The 16,823-nt window shown below is 35.4% G+C and overlaps 1 protein-coding gene across 1 annotated transcript in view; it reads right to left on the reverse strand.

The window, feature by feature from the left end:
* The window catches only part of C2CD6 (C2 calcium dependent domain containing 6), a gene marked incomplete at both ends in the record, with an annotated part of 101,203 nt that overhangs the window by 25,725 nt on the left and 58,655 nt on the right, over window positions 1-16,823 (reverse strand). The window contains 2 exons of the mRNA XM_079130395.1: window positions 10,995-11,141; window positions 15,081-15,160. Coding sequence (XP_078986521.1) covers window positions 10,995-11,141; window positions 15,081-15,160 — 227 coding nt within the window. The remainder of the gene's footprint in view (window positions 1-10,994; window positions 11,142-15,080; window positions 15,161-16,823) is intronic.

A 16,823-nucleotide genomic window follows, 5' to 3' on the forward strand; every position in this document is an offset into this window, starting at 1 on the left:
TGCGTTTGACCCCCAGCACTGACAAAAAAATCATTTTGGAAATGAAGAATAAACCAGAAGAAATATATGGAAGATAATACAAAAAATGCCTTAAGAGGAATGAAATATGAAGTTTTAATGAAGAGATAATAATGATTTAAGAAAAAGTAGCTGTATCAGAGATAGGCAAAAAAGATTCAATGTATGAATAATAAGAGTTCTCTGAAGAACAAAAATCAAGGAAGCAGAATAAATTCAAAGAAACTTTCCTGAAATTATACAAATACCTCATGTTAGAAGAGCACTTTATGCTCCTAAGAATATCCCTCAAAATGACAAACTACAACATATTTAGCAAAATTATTAGGCAAATAAAAAGTTGGACATCCAGATTAAAAAATAAAAAAAGAGCACATGGCTTATGAGAGCAAAAACAAATTCAATGATCATCTGACTTTTCTGTATGTGCAAGAAGAAATGAAGATATAAGATACTTAAGGAAAGAAAATGTAAGCCAAAAACTTTTCATCAAATATAAAGAGCATTTACAAACTGATATCCACATACAAGAATTCAGAGAATATAATTCTTGTGAATAGTTTACTAGAGAATGCATTTTATTTTTTGTTTTTTTGTCTATTTCTTTTTGGTTTTTGTCAGGAGTCTTGTTATGTTACAGTCTCAGGTTGGTATCAATCTCCTGGGCTCAAGTGATCCTCCTGCTTCAGCCTCCTGAGTAGTTCAAACTATAGGTACATGCTACTGCATCCAGCTGAGAATGAGTTTCAGATAAACAAAGTTACTAGAGAGACATTGTTAAAATAAAGGTATGCACTCATTGATTGTAGAACTAATACAAAATAGTGTTAAAAGAGCATAGTATTTAAGTGTTTTATGCTCTGACAATGTGTCTAATACTATAAAAAGGGGAGGAAAAAGGGAATAACTGTATGTAAAAATTATATAACTGTTTTCAATAATCATAATTGGTGATGGCTTTATTAGTATTGTTTTTCTGAGACTTTTGAATAAGTAATGGGAAATAGGCAAATGAAAAATTGTGGAATATTATTCTATCACCCAATGCATCCTTGAGAACTGGAATTCTCAATGTGGAAGAATGAAAAAGTGGATTAATATAAAGATGTTAAAATCCTATATGCCATAAATTGATTAGAAACATCACAATGACCTTCTAAAGCAGGCAAGAAAAAAACCACTGATCTAATAGCAATGAGCATTCCCAGCACACAGTATGGTCCTATAAAATATTTCTAAACAAGAGAATGCAGGACTTTTCTGATAAATGGATAGTGAATCTATGATCTTTGACAAAAAAAATAAAGAAATAAACCTTGTAGAATATCTCATCATGGTAGCTCTCAGAAGCAATTAAAAACAAAGATCTTAGCAAAGAACATGATGCTAACATGTACGGTTCCCACTAGTCAAAGTGGGATTATTTAAATGATTATTACTCAACAATTATTACCTAAGTTTCAACAAAGGTTAAAAATAAAAATGAACTGCAAGGGCTGGGGAGATAGTTCAGTCAGGAGAGTGCTTGCTTCGCATGCACAAGGCCCTGGGTTCGATCCCCAGCACCGCAAAAAAAAAAAAAAAAAAAAAAAAGGACTACAACCCATCAAATATATTTAAGTCTATGGAAGATTTAAAATGGTCACAAATTCTTGGCCAGTCTCTTGCTCAAAAGGCTGAGTCTACATATCCTCCTATGTTCTCTCTGAGGATTGACCAATGGAATATCAGTTACAGTGACATAAGCACAAGCATGGTAAGCACTTGTGGTCTGGTGCTTGTCCTCTTAATATACTGCCATTCTGTAATGAGGCTGGGACACCTTACTGGAAGACACGTGGAGAATGTGGGGACCCAAGTGACAGCTAGCATCAACTGACAGATTGGGGAGAGAAGCCAGCTGGCTTTATCTATTTCTATTGTCATCCAACTGCACAACTGAGCTCAGCCAAGAAGAGAAGAACAGTTAGTCCAATTAGTCCACTAAATTATACAGTATAACCAAGTCTAGGGTTGGTTTTTTAATTTAACAATAGACAGCTAATATCATTGCTTTTGTAGGATAATCAGAAACAAATTCAGTAACTTGAAAATCATGGTAAATCATGAAGGAAAAAATCAACAATGTATTCTACCTTTCCTATATGACCTGTGCCACTGAATAATCAAATAGTAGAGAAATGGAAATGTTTCTTTATAAAATGATTCCAGTTAACAAATGAAAACGAAATGGTAAAATTATAACTCCATTTTGCATTAACTAATGGTTCCAGGAATAGAGCATCAGCAGAATTACCATCAAAAAAAAGGTCAAAAACAAGCACCCTGTGCCTCATGATAAAAGAACACAACATCAGTCTTGGCACATCTGAATCACATCTGAATAAACTGAATTTGCATTAAGCATCCAATTACCAGGATGTGTGTATGATAGAAGAACATGTTAAACTGCACCATAAGGATACAATTAACATAATCCAGATTATGAGACACTGATGGCGGAGAGCTCCAACAGATAAATTATGAAGAAAAGAAATAGGGAAACCTATAGATAAAAGAAACTTAAAAGATGTAAAACTTTTTAAATGAGAGAGAGTAAACTTGAGGGTATAAGTATGCACAATTGGGTGACAAAAACATAAAGAAATGCAGGGAAGTGAATACTCTAAGTTAGGTCAGTGGTTATTTTAAGAAGGAAGAGAAGGCTGTGATTGGAAGTGGGCACAAGGGGGCACTTCTGGAGTGGCTAGTAAAGTTCTGTTGATTAACTTGGATGGCTGTTACAAATATGTTCAATTTACAATAACTCTAGGCTATAAATTTGTTTTCTGTTTTAATGTAGCTGTATTTTATTTTATAATTTAAAAATCATTTTTTAAAAGTAAAAGACCTTTGTGGATAAAAGTAAAATTTTACTAAAAGAGATTAAAGAAAGGCTTATAGAAATGGAGGAAGAGAGGGAGAGGGGAAGGAGGAGGGCAGAGAGAAGAAAAACTGTGTTCCTAGACAGGAAGAATCAATATCTTAAAGATGTAAATTGCCCCCAAATTGTTTTATAAATGTAATTCAAGTCAAAATCCACATGAGCTTCCTTTAAAGAATTTCACAAGTTGATACTAGAATTTATATGGATTTGCCAAGAGTTAAGAACAGTCATAACACAGTTGTAAAAGAATAAAATAGAAAAACTTGCTCTCTCAAATGTCAAACTATAAAGATATAGTAATTAAGATACTGTGAACAGAGATACAGCCACATCAATGTTAATAGCTGCTCAATTCACAATAGCCTGATTGTGGAACCAACCTAGATGCCCTTCAGTTGATGAATGGATAAAGAAACCGTGGTATATATATACAATGGAATATTACTCAGCCATAAAGAATGATAAAATTATGGCATTTGCAGGCAAATGGATGAAATTGGAGAATATCATGCTAAGTGAGATAAGCCAATCTCAAAAAACCAAAGGACGAATGATCTCACTGATAAGTGGATGATGACACATAATGGGGGGGTGAGAGGGGTTAGTGTTAGGGTTAGAGTTAGGGTTAGGGAGGGGGGCAAGAATGGAGGAAACTCAATGGTACAGAATAGAGGACACGGACACAAACCCAAATAAATACAATTTTCTCATACTAGACAAAGGTGCCAAAAATATGCAATGGAGAAAAGATAGCCTCTTCAACAAATGGGGCTGGGAAAACTGGAAATCCATATGCAACAGAATGAAACTAAACCCATATCTCTCACCCTGCACAAAAATCAACTCACAATGGATCAAGGACCTTGAAATCAGACCAGAGACCCTGCATCTTATAGAAGAAAAAGTAAGTCCAAATCTTCAACATGTCAGCTTAGGATCAGACTTCCTTAAAAGGACTCCCATAGCACAAGAAATAAAAGCAAGAATCAATAACTGGGATGGATTCAAACTAAATAGCTTTCTCTCAGGAAAGGAAACTATCAGCAATGCGAAGAGAGAGCCTACAGAGTGGGAGAATATCTTTGCCTCTCATACTTTAGATAGAGCACTAATTTCCAGAATATATAAGGAACTCAAAAAACTCTACATCAAGAATACAAATAACCCAATCAACAAATGGGCTAAGGATAAGAACAGACACTTCACAGAAGAAGATCTACAAGCAATCAACAGATATATGAAAAAATGTTTAACGTCTCTAGTAATAAGAGAAATGTAAATCAAAACTACCCTAAGATTCCATCTCACCCCAATTAGAATGGCCATTATCAAGAACACAAGCAACAATAGGTGTTGGAGAGGATGTGGGGAAAAAGGTACACTCATACATTGCTGGTGGGGCTGCAAATTAGTGCAGCCACTCTGGAAAGCAGTGTGGAGATTCCTCAGAAAGCTTGGAATGGAACGACCATTTGACCCAGCTATCCCACTCCTTGGCCTATACCCAAAGGACTTAAAATCAGCATACTACAGAGATACAGCCACATCAATGTTCATAGCTGCTCAATTCACAATAGCCAGACTATAGAACCAACCTAGATGTCCTTCAATTGATGAATGGATAAAGAAACTGTGGTATGTATATACAATGGAATATTACTCAGCTATAAAGAATAATAAAATTATGGCATTTACAGGCAAATGGACAAAATTGGAGAATATCATGCTAAGTGAGATAAGTCAATCTCAAAAAACCAAAGGACGAATGATCTCGCTGATAAGTGGATGATGACACATAATGAGGGGTGGGAGCAGGGCAAGAATGAAGGAAGGAAGGACTGTACAGAGGGAAAAGAGGGGTGGGAGGGGTTGGGGGAAAGGAAAAAAATAACAGAATGAATCAAACATCATTTCTCTATGTAAATGTGAATATGCAAATGGTATGCTGTTACTCCATGTACAAACAGAAACAACATGTATCCCATTTGTTTACAATAAAAGTAAATTAAAATTTGAAAAACTTTTATTTCTAGCTTTGCCATATGAGAGAACATAGTCAACCCTTAACTTTCTGAATCTGATTTATTTCACTTAGCATGATGTTTTCTTGTTCCATCCATTTACCAGAAAGTGACATAATTTCATTATTCTTTATGGTTGAGTAAAACTCCATTGTATATATCCTACCTTTTGTATTTCTTCTTTTGAGAAATGTCCAATTGGTTCATTTTCCCATTTATTGATTGAATTAAGGGTTACGAATAGGAAAAGAAGTCAAATTATCTCTGTGTGCTGATGACATGATCCTATAATTAGAAGATTCAAAAAATTCCACCAGAAGACTTTTAGAGTTCATAAAAAAATCAGCAAAGTAGGAGGATACAAGATCAATATACAAAAATCAATAGCTTTCCTGCATTCCAATAATGAATCTGCTGAGAAAGACATCAGGAAAATAGTTCCATTCACAATAGCCTCAAAAAAAAAAAAAAAAAAAAAAAAAAAAAAAAAAAAAACAACAACTTGGGAACAAATCTAACCAAGGAGGTGAAAGACCTCTGCCATGAAAAGAAATTGAAGAAGACAGCAGAAGATGGACAGACTTCCCATATTCTTAGATAGGCAGAATGTCAAAAATGACCAAATTACCAAGAACAATATACAGATTCAATGTGACCTTCATAAAAATAGTAAGGACAGTCTTTATGAAACTAGGAGGAAAAATGTCCTAAAATTCATATGGAAGAATAAGATAGCCAAAGTGATACTGAGCAAGAGAAGCAATGCTGGAGGCATCACAATACCAGATCTTACAATCTGCTACTGGCTTAGCAACCAAAACAGCATGATATTGGCAAAAAACAGACACAAAGACCAATAGAGGCACAGGGACAAATCCACCTAGGTACAGTCATCTGATCCTTCACAAAGGTGCCAAAATATGCACTAAAAAGCAAATAACCTTTTTAACAAATGGTACTAGGAAAACTGAATATTCATAAGTAGAAAAATGTAAGTGGATCTGTTATCACTCAATCTGTACAACAATCAACTCAAAGTGGATCAATAACCTAGGAATTAGACCAGAAACACTCCAAATGTTGCAAGAAAACGTAAGGTCAACACGCCAACATATTGGCACAGGCCATAACTTCTTCAGTAAAACTTCTAAAGCTTAAAGAAATAAAACCAAGAAGCAATAAGTTGGATGATATCAAATTAAAAAGCTTTTGCACACCAAGGGAAACAAGAAAAAAAAAAAAAGAGAGAGAGAGCCTATAGAATGGGAAAAAAATCTTAACCAGCTACTCTTCCAACAAGAAATTAGTATCTACAATGCATAAAAAACTGAAAAGCTTAACACCAAAAAAAAAAAAAAAAAAAAAAAGCCAAATAATCCAACCAATAAACGGGAAACTTTCTTAACCATAAAGAAATGGATACATTTAACCACATTCTATTTACAACTTTTGCCCCTCAAAAATAACCATAAAATGAAAAGAGAAGACATAGAGAAAGAATATTTGAAATCCATATAAGACCAATAAGAATTAGATCAAAATATATATAAAGAACTTCTACAAATCAATGATAAAAGATAAAAATTCAATAGAAAAGTGAGCAATGAACATGAAAGCAGAAATCATATAGTTAATAAGCACATGAAAAGGTAAAAGGAAATAAAAATTGATAGTACAAATAAAACAAAATATCCACTAGAGAGAATAAATTAAGAAATCTCTCAAGGTGAATCATGATAGTATTTGTAAATTAATAGGAATTCCAATGGTAGTTTCAGTTGCTAATAACATTTTTGGAAAACAATTCAGCACTACCTTATAAAGTAGAAAGTTTACTTATCTTATATCCAGAAAACTCACTTCTAAAGAAAATCTTGCTCATTATGCACCAGAGAAATGTTTAAGAATGTTCAAAGCAGCATTGTTCATAGCAGCAAAACACTAGAAATAATACTACTTCTATGATAGGCACCACTCCAAAAGAGCTGCAGATTCCCATCTGTCACAAGTATTCCTGACATAATCCTTCCTTCTGTGTGAGTTTAAGTGTGACTGTAGGATTTTGTGTCTGTGATCAGGTTACATGATTTTACAAAGACAATGAATTCTGCAGATGTAATTAAGGTTCAAAATCATTTGAATTTGAGTTAATCACAAAGGGAAATTATCTTTTAAATAAGCATGACCTGACCAGGTATGCCTTTAAAAGGACTGGGCCATTTTTGAAGAGAGAGATTTAAAATGTAAACAGAGATTTGCCTGCTGACCTTGAAGAAGCAAAATAGTATGTTGTGCTAGTCATGTGACTAGGATCTGAGGGTGACTTCTACAAGCTAAGAGCCAGCAAGAAAATGAGGCCCTAAATCCTACAAGCACAGGAATTGAATTCTGCCCAAAAACCTGCAGGAATTTGAAAGAAGTTCCCTCCAAATGATCATGCAGCCAATCAACAGCAATCAATTTCAGTCTTGGGAAGATATTTTGTCCAGACTCACCTTCTGTGAGAAAATAAATGGGTGTTGCTTTAAACAACTAAGTTTGTCATGCTGTGAGACAACAGAAAGCTAATATATCTAATAACCATTAGTAAACAAATGAAACTTTAAGTGTAGTATACTCACAAATGCCATGCAAAAGAATGGATGAATCTTGGAGACATAATAGTGAGTGATGTAGGCAAAATCAAATAATAATTATTTAAACATCCTACATATGAAATGTTTAAAAAATGTTTTCAAAAGGCAAGAAGCAAAAACAAATTCATGTAAGTAATTAAACTGGGGAATAGGTAGAAGAATGAGAGGGGAAGAGGACTCATAAACACATACAAATTATTCACAATGGTTTAGAGTCTAGGTTAAGCTATATTAGTTGGTTGTATTACATTATGCTATATATAATGCATGAATATTATAGACTATTTTGTACATATCAAGTATAAGAAAGATACTATTAAAAAGAACGGTTTCCTATTTCTCTTAGCACCTAATACAAATTACTGATTATATTCTGCAAACTCTGAATAATCTGGTGTCAGGAGCAGTGACTTGAATCAGTCTCTGAGTGTCCAGCAACAAGAGCATGCCTGAACTGGGAACTACTGGTGCAAAGGCACAAGTTGAGACTGCACAGTTGCTATGGTGACGCCCTGTTCAAAGGAGTTTCCGTGCTTGCCACAGGACTATCAGTCTTGACCCTGAGTCCAGATGCCAGCTGAGGGGGGTAAAGAATTATGAGCACTAGTTGATAATTATAATTGGGCTGCCCAGAGGTTTATCCTTCATCTTGTATGCTTTGAAGAAATTTTCTCACAAAATAATTCTTTTGATGTTAAAACCTGTATAATAAACATGCCAAGCTACTTGTGGATCATTTTATCTCCATCATGGTGTAATGATCCATCTGGTCTCAGCCTTTTCTTTCTGTCTGTCTGTCTGTCTTTTCTAATCCCCCATCACCCCTCACTGCTTTTCTGAATTAATGGCCACGCAGGATGCAGCAATCTGGTCTCCACTTATCTTATCTCCATCTACTCTCTGCTTTCTACTCCAGCCACAATGGCTTCCTTCCTAATCTAGGCACATGCCAAGCTTTTTCTTATCTTAAGGCTCTCTCACATGTTCACAGAGTAACTTCCTACCTCTGGTTTTGGGGAATGCTAACTCCTTTTTTCCTTTAATGTTGCCTAAATGTTTTCCCTGACAATTCTTATAAAAATCAATTCCCTCCTTCATTTTTATACCATTCTTTTGATACCTTCATACTTAATTTCTTAATTTATAATTTCACATATATAATTGTTCACTTTCTTCTGTCTTTACCCAATAGATTCTTAAGTTCTTTGAGGAAAAATATTATGTTTTTGAAAACATACCACTGACTATCTGGTACCTAAACTAATGCCTGGTACAATTAGATATCAAATACGTATTTGTTAAACAAATGAAATATTGGATTAGAGGATGAAGGTTCTCTTTGGTCATTCAGTTCATGTAATGAATTAATTTATTAATGTAACAACTGTATTCACACTTTTAAAGGTTGATCAGTTCTGATAAATTATCAGATCAACTCTCTCACTACACAACAAAAAAAGCTAGACAAAATATATTATAGCCCTTTGGGATCCAACTGAAGGTCTGGGTTTCTCATCTCTGGCAAGCCTGAACTCTGTTTTTTGTTCTCTCATCATCATATATCTATCTCAAAGCTTGACTCAGTTCTTACCCCCTTGGTCACAAGAAATGCCTTGGGGAAAAAAAAAAATGGCACCAAATGTGGCTCGATATCTCTGGGCCTGCTTTCTTTATGGAACCTTGGATCTGTAAACCCTCACTGCCTCTATAACTCATTGATTTTTTTTCTTTTTTTCTTTTGGTACTGGGATTTAACCCAGGAGTGCTTTATCACTGAGCCATATCCCCAACATTATTTATTTTTTATTTTGAGGCAGGGTCTCTTTAAGTTGCTTAGAGTCTTACTAAGTTGCTGAGGCTTTCCTCGAACCTGTGATCTTCCTGCCTCAGCCTCCCAAGTCTCTGGGATTACAGGCATGCACCAGCATGCCTGGCCCTCATTAAGGCTTTCTAACAAAATTGAAAAATACATTTTGTCTAGCTTCTTTAAATATCATGACTTGGTTGGCTTTCCTACTACTAATTCCAGTTCTGTCACTAGGAGTAAGAGTAAACCAGCAAAAGACTAATCATCACAGGAACTTAAGACCAGCTTCAAATCATTTCAGTCTTGATCTTAACTGCATTAAAGTGATCTGGGAATTTCCTGTACTCCTTGCCTAACTGGTTGCCAGATGCAAATTAATACCTTCTCTATAGTAATATGTAGTCAAGAGCCTCGAATTAGTTCTACAAATTTTCAACTACAGTGTCTGGCACCCAATAAGCACAACTAGGCCTATAAGAATGTAAGATTTTCCAGGCACAGTGGCACACACCTATAATCCCAAAGGCTCAGGAGGCTGAGGCAGGAGGATTGCAAGTTCAAAGCCAGCCTCAGTAACTTGGCAACTTAGCAAGAACCCATCTCAAAATAAAAAAAAATAAAAATAAAAAAAAAAATAAAAAATAAAAAAAAAAAAAACCAACATTTGGAATATAATTATAGGAGATTCAGAAATGGAGTTCTCAGATCTTAACATTAAAATAGCAATAATTCCTGTACTTTGTGCCCCCAACCCAAATTCATATGTTGACGCTCTAATCCCCTAAGTAATGATATTTGGAGGTAGGACCTTTGGGAGGTAATCCTCTCATAAGTGATTTCATAAATGAAATTAGTGCTCATATAAGAAGAAACACAAGAGAAATTATATAACCCCCTCTCACCACTCTGCGATGGAACAGCAAGAAGGTGACCATTTGCAAACGAGGAACAGGGCCCTCAGCAGGAACCAAATCAGTTAGCACCTTGATTATGGACTTTCTAATTTCTAGGACTATGAAAAATAAGTGTACATGGTTTTATCCACCTACTCTCTGATACTTGTTTTATAGTGGTCTGAGCTGACTGACACAACTAAATGTTTAAGGAGTTAGAAGACAAGGCTAGGGGTTTGGGAAGATAAATAGAAACTATAGAAATAAATGGACATTCCATAAATAGAAAGTAACTGAAATAAAGAATTCAACTGGCTTAACAGCAGGTTAGAAACAAAGAAGAACCAGTGAACTAGAATATAAGTCAGAAGAAAATATCTAGACATAGAGCATAGAGAAAAGAGGATAAGAAATGCAGAAAAGAACAAGAGACTATGGAACATGGAACACAGCATTGAGTGACGAGAGTAAATACTATGCCTTCTTCATTATGAATGAATTTTCAACTCTTTTCTTGCTATAAACTGACATTTCTTAAAATAAAACATCTAAACTTGATAAGAAATAATTCATGAATCCATGAAATAGCACAATGAATGTGGCTGGACCTGTACCAAGCCCATGTCTCAAAGGAAGAAATTAACCTATGACACAAACAATACATAAATAAATGAAAACTTTTGTGCTTTTTACCTTTCCCCAGGTTGTTGCTCAAGTTTTTCAAGTCGCACAGCAGGTTTCTGGTGGGACTCCTTAGAAACAGGTGGAACCCCAACAGTAACATTCAGATCTGGGGATAAAAATGCTGGATATTCTACTGGCCGTGGTATTATAACATTTCTGGGAAAAAAAAAAGTAATAAAGTTAAATATTGGTATTATACCAAAGTGCACTTCTAAAATCAGTGGTAGCTATCACTTTTGAAACCTTCTCTCTTTTATTCAGCTTCACTATCTTCCTTGAGCCATCAGAATACAGAGATAAGAAAAAGTCAGAAATGCTGCGAGAAGTGCTCACTTGACTATGCTTCCTGCTCACTTGACTATGCTTCCTACTAAGATCATGAGCAGCAAGGGGGAAAGGAGAGGACCTAAAGAAAGAAAAATAGAAAATATTCGAACCCAGACCTCTCTTCCAATATTTACAGTCAAATCTCTGTTTCCCAATCTTTAAATCTATTAATTCTATGGAATATGTTGTGTGCAAGACACCGTGGTTCATATGACTGTGTATAATATCTCATTTGGTTTTCACAGCAAATGCCTGAGATGAAAATCATTAGATTCTACTTTACATATAAAAAGCTAGGTTTAAAGAGATTAAACAACTACCCCAAAGTCTTATCACTGAGAAATGGCAAAGCTAACATCTGAACACAGTTTCTTTGACAATAAAGCTCAGATTCTTAAACTGTACTATGCATACTGGTAAGCACCTTAAACTCGGCATGTCCAAAACAGAACTCACCATTTTTCCTCTTCTCTAAATATGCTGTTTCCTCAAAATTCTCTGGTTCAGGAAATAATAGCACCACATCAATTACCTACCAGTGCAGTAATTCCCTTCTTTGCATGCTGATGAAGAGGCATGAGGAGCCCAAAGTGGCTAGATAGTAGTATTAACATCCAGTTCTGTGGAATCATTGTTTCCTAGGCCCCTTAGAACTAAGACTTTTAGGTCAGTGGAGGATAAGGTTGCATGAACAGGAGCAAGAATTTTGCTACTGGATGCCCATGGATAACACTGAGTAGCATAACTTCCATTTCCACACCTTATTCATGAACCCAGGCATGAATCCTGGCTATGGGAGAAAAAGCAATATATATCAGTCACTGAGTCAGAGCACAGACATCCTTCTAAAGAATCTTGCCCCAGACTTGTAAGTGCCACCCAGTTGGTGCTGTAACTAAGTCTTCAAAAGGTCATTCCACTGTTAATCCAGATGCTCCAGGATGGCAGGGAACATGGGAAGACCAACAAATTTCATGATCACAGAAACAATGCTGTACTTTGTTTGCTATGAAGTAAGTTCCTTCATTAGAACAATGCTGTGTGGAATACCATGATGGTGGAAACCGCATCTTTTAAGTTCATATAGTTCTGTCAGAAGCACTGCATGTAGGGAAGACAGATCTGTATCCAGGGTAAGATTGGGTCCGATCACATAATGCCATTTCCATTTGATGATGAAGTATCACTGTGCAATGCCCACTCTATGGCTTAGTGGATCAGACAACCAAGTTAATGATGACAGCTCAGGTTGCATGGTAACTTGGTAGCCTGTGGTTAAGCTGTTCAGTCTCCATTAAGGTCCAGTAATAGGCTGGAACTATTTCTGAAAAGCAGAGTAGTTCTCTGCAGGAGGTGACAGGGCTTTGTTCCAAAATGCTAAAGGCCCATTCCATGATTCATCTGTAGGGGCTTGCTAAAATCTCCAAACATATGGTCTCCATCTATCACTGACATGTATTGTACCACTACATCTGTTGCATCATATGGTCCAAGTGGCAGAGCAGCTGGCACAGCAGCCTGGAACTGTTGCATAGCCTTCTCTTGCTCCAGGTTCCATGCAAAACTAACAGTTTTTTTGGTCACTCAGTAAATGGGCCATAGTAATATGCCCAAATGAGGAACAGGGTATCTCTAAATCCAAATTGGCCCACTAGGTATTATGTCTCCTTTTTGGTTGTAGGAGGGGCCAGATGCAACAATCTCCTTAGAAGGGATATTTTGACATGCCCAATATCACTGGCCCTTAGAAATTTCACTGAGGTAGAAGGCTCCTGAATTTTTGTCATATTTATTTCCCACTCTCTGATGTGAAAATGTCTCATCAATAAACCTAGGGTAGTTGCTACTTCTTGTTCACTAGGGCCAATCAGCAAAATTTCACCAATGTAATAGGCCAATATGAGATCTCACAGAAGGAAAAGTTGATCAAGATCCCTGGAAACTAAATTATGACCTAGGGCTGGAGAGCTGATATACCTCTGAGACAGCAAAGTGAAGGTGTAGTGCTCCCCTTGCCAGCTAAAAGCAAACTGATTCTAATGGTCTTATTAACAAGTATGGAGGAAAAAGCCTTTGCTAGATCTATAGCTGTATACCAGCTACCAAAGGATGGGCTGGTTTACTCAAACAATTATACTAAAACTGGTACCACAGCTGCAACTAGACTCATCACCTAGTTAATATCACAATAATCCTGTCAGTCTCTAAGCCATATGTCTCTGCACAGACCAAATATTCAATAAATAAAGAATTAAGTACCTAGGTTACTTGCCCAAAGTCATATAGCTAGTACTGGAGCCCAATCAGTCTGGCTCTAAAGCCTATATTCCTTTTTTTTGGACTGGGATTAAATCAAGGGGTGCTTAATCACTGAGCTACATCCCCAGTTCTTTTCTGTATTTTATTTAGAGACAGAGTCTTGCTGAGTTACTTAGAGCCTTGTTAAGTTGTTGAGGCTGGCCTTGAACTCACAATCCTCCTGTCTTAGTATCCCAAGCTGTGGGATTACAGGAGTGCACCACCCAGCATAGGTGGAATTCTTATGCCTATTCCTCTAGCTCTCACATTGTTCCCCTACTTGCTCCTGTGCTCTTAGCTACTCACAGCTGACCACTTGCTATCCACTCACAACTAGCTACTCCAATACATTATAGTCTTATGTATGTGCCCTCTTTGGAGAATGTGTTCCCATACCCCTCTGAAATCAGCTCAATATATCTTATTTTTTTTTTCAAATCTCACCTCAAACACTTCCTCTTTTGGAGCCTTACTTGATAATACTTTCCAACTCCTCTGAGAATTAAAAGCGCATTGGCTGTCCTGTGGTTCTTTATGTTTAGCTCTAGAAGGGTTCTTATCCTGTCTTCATTGTAATCCTAGTTATCACAATTTTTTTCCTATTATCTTTGCATTAAACCATGAGATTGAGGTCAGGGACCAGATCTCATTATCTTTGTAGTTTCAGTATCTGTGTGATATAGCAGACATTCAGTAAATGCTTACTGAATCAATAAATAAAGGAAAAACTAAAACTTTATTATTTTCACAAATCACCAATATCAAATAGGTGATATATATTTTTAATACACAATACTGGTGTGACTATAGGAAAATAGGCATTCAGAAAACAACTGCATCCTGTATCTAATTCCCTAAATACCATTCATACTTTTTCCACTTCTTATTCTTGGATAATACTTAAGTTTAAAATGCTTTCTCAGGTGTTCGTTTTTCTTCAATTTATTTTTGTTGTTGAAATTTCAAGATAGATTGGCATATTTTATTTTAAATTACTTTCATTTTGCTATTGATGTTTTTTTACCATGACTTTTTACTGTTGACATGGAAGTAACAATTGGAGCATTATGGAGGTGGAGGTAACATTACTATACTGCAGAGCAGAAAACTGACAACTACTAGACACGCTGATCTTAAAAGTTCCCAGTTTCTCTTCCCAAAAAGGAGTCTCTCACTAGACAACTTTTCTCATTAAGTCTCTCCTCCTTCTCCTTCAGGTATGAAGGAGGCTCCCTCTCTTCTCTCTTTCTTGACTCTAGATCTTCTCACCTCCTTTCTCCAAGGCTATATCCAGAAATTAAAATACTCTCCCACCTTATTAAACAAGACAATTCAGTGTTTCCTTTACCTTGGATTCTAGCCTATCCTGGTCATATTTTCAGGACTTCTTAAGATAACTAAACTGCTCTGTCAGATTTTTTAAGTGTCACATGATCTGACCATATTATTAATGAGACTTAAAACACTTACGTCATGGGATCTCGTCTTTCCGGAGGTGGTGCAATATTCATAAACATAGATGGCTCAATAATTTTTTGAAGAGGTTTTAACTGAAGAAAAATGTAATTATATTTTAACACTATTTAGTTACAACTTATTCTATTGTTACTAATCCCCCATGACTACGAGAGAGTCCTTAAGTGACAATATAAGGAGAAAAGGAATGAAGAAAGGAACTAACTTTTGGGGGTAGTAAATATTTGCCAACCTTTTTATAGCTTCAATCTTATTCAATCCTCTCAGTAAACCAATGAGGTAGGTAACTGCCTATTTTACAGTTGATACCAGAGATTAGTAGTTGGTTCAAGATTATACAATAAGTGTGAGAGCCAGGATGTGAACATAGCCTTTTCTCCCTTCGACTATGGTGTTCTTTTTACTGTATCATGATACAGAAGGATAACCAAATAGTTCCCAGACATAAAATCAGCTGAATTTTTATGATATAACCCATTCTTTTCCATATGGGTATCTTTGTTCCTTGTTTTTAGTGAATTCCACATATATAAAAGAGTACTTGCTCAGTTTTATATGAAAAGTATCTATCCCTTAAGCATAGCTGGGATTACACGTTATGTTTTTATCTGGACTCAAACCCAATTTCTGAAGTTGGTGCTCATAAACTATGACTATCATCAAAAGATCTGAATTATTAAGGGTTCCTATATGGCCTAATTCATTGTAAGAAAACAGAAGAAAAAGAAAGAAAAATCAAAGTAGAAAAGAAAACCTTGTTCCTTGCAGTTTTCATTTGTATGTTGTTTACTTCTTTTTCAAAATGCATTAAAGATCATTGTGATATATCATAAGCAAAATTTTTAAAAATATTATAGGAGTTTCTCAGTTAATATTGCCAAATACTTAGTCAATGAGACTGATGTTCCCACATTACGAATTTAAATTACTAATTTAAAAACAAGACTATTAAAAAATAGTGAAATATAGGCCTCAAATCCCCCTATTTAACAGCAGCATTAAAGGGACTATGGATTTTTTTAAATGTCCCAAAACTGTGATAATACTCAGGGATATCAAGAGTTCTTTCAAACAGTTGGTGAGCGTATATATTAGTATAACTTTTCTAGAATAATTCCTTAACAAGGTCATTGTTTTGAACAATAATTTTCTTTCTAAGGAATCTAATCTAATAACATATCAAAAGAAAAGAATACAGGTTAGTACACAAATATGGCTATATGGTAGTGAATTTGAAGAGGCAAGAAGCTATCTTCTCTCAGTATATTACTCTCTTGATGAATCAAAAAAGTTTAAACAACAGAAATTGAAAAAACGACCATGGGGGAAAGATCAAAGTACACAGCATTATCTGAATAACATTATTAATAAGTCCATTTTTAGTATTTTAGGTGTAAAACTTTACACTCATTTCTTGAATACTAAAATACTTTTGTTTTTCAATTTTAATTACATAAACATGTGTTGTAGGTACAACACAAAAGCAAGTTTTGTAATAAAGACATTCTAATATTAAAGATACATCTAAAAATGTACAAGGAAATAATGGTAAAGGCTCTTGCTTTTAGGCTGAAGAGAATTCCATACACCTCAAGGGCAGAAAGTAGGGCAGCATTCTTTTTAAAAAAAACTTATTTATTTTGATACCACGGTTTAAAGGCACTTATTCACTAAGCCCTATTCCCCAGGCCTTTTTTATTTTTTATTTTGACACAGCGTCTCTCTAAGTTGCTTAAA

Source organism: Sciurus vulgaris (genome assembly GCF_902686455.1).
Source record: "Sciurus vulgaris genome assembly, chromosome: 3".
NCBI lineage: Eukaryota > Metazoa > Chordata > Mammalia > Rodentia > Sciuridae > Sciurus > Sciurus vulgaris.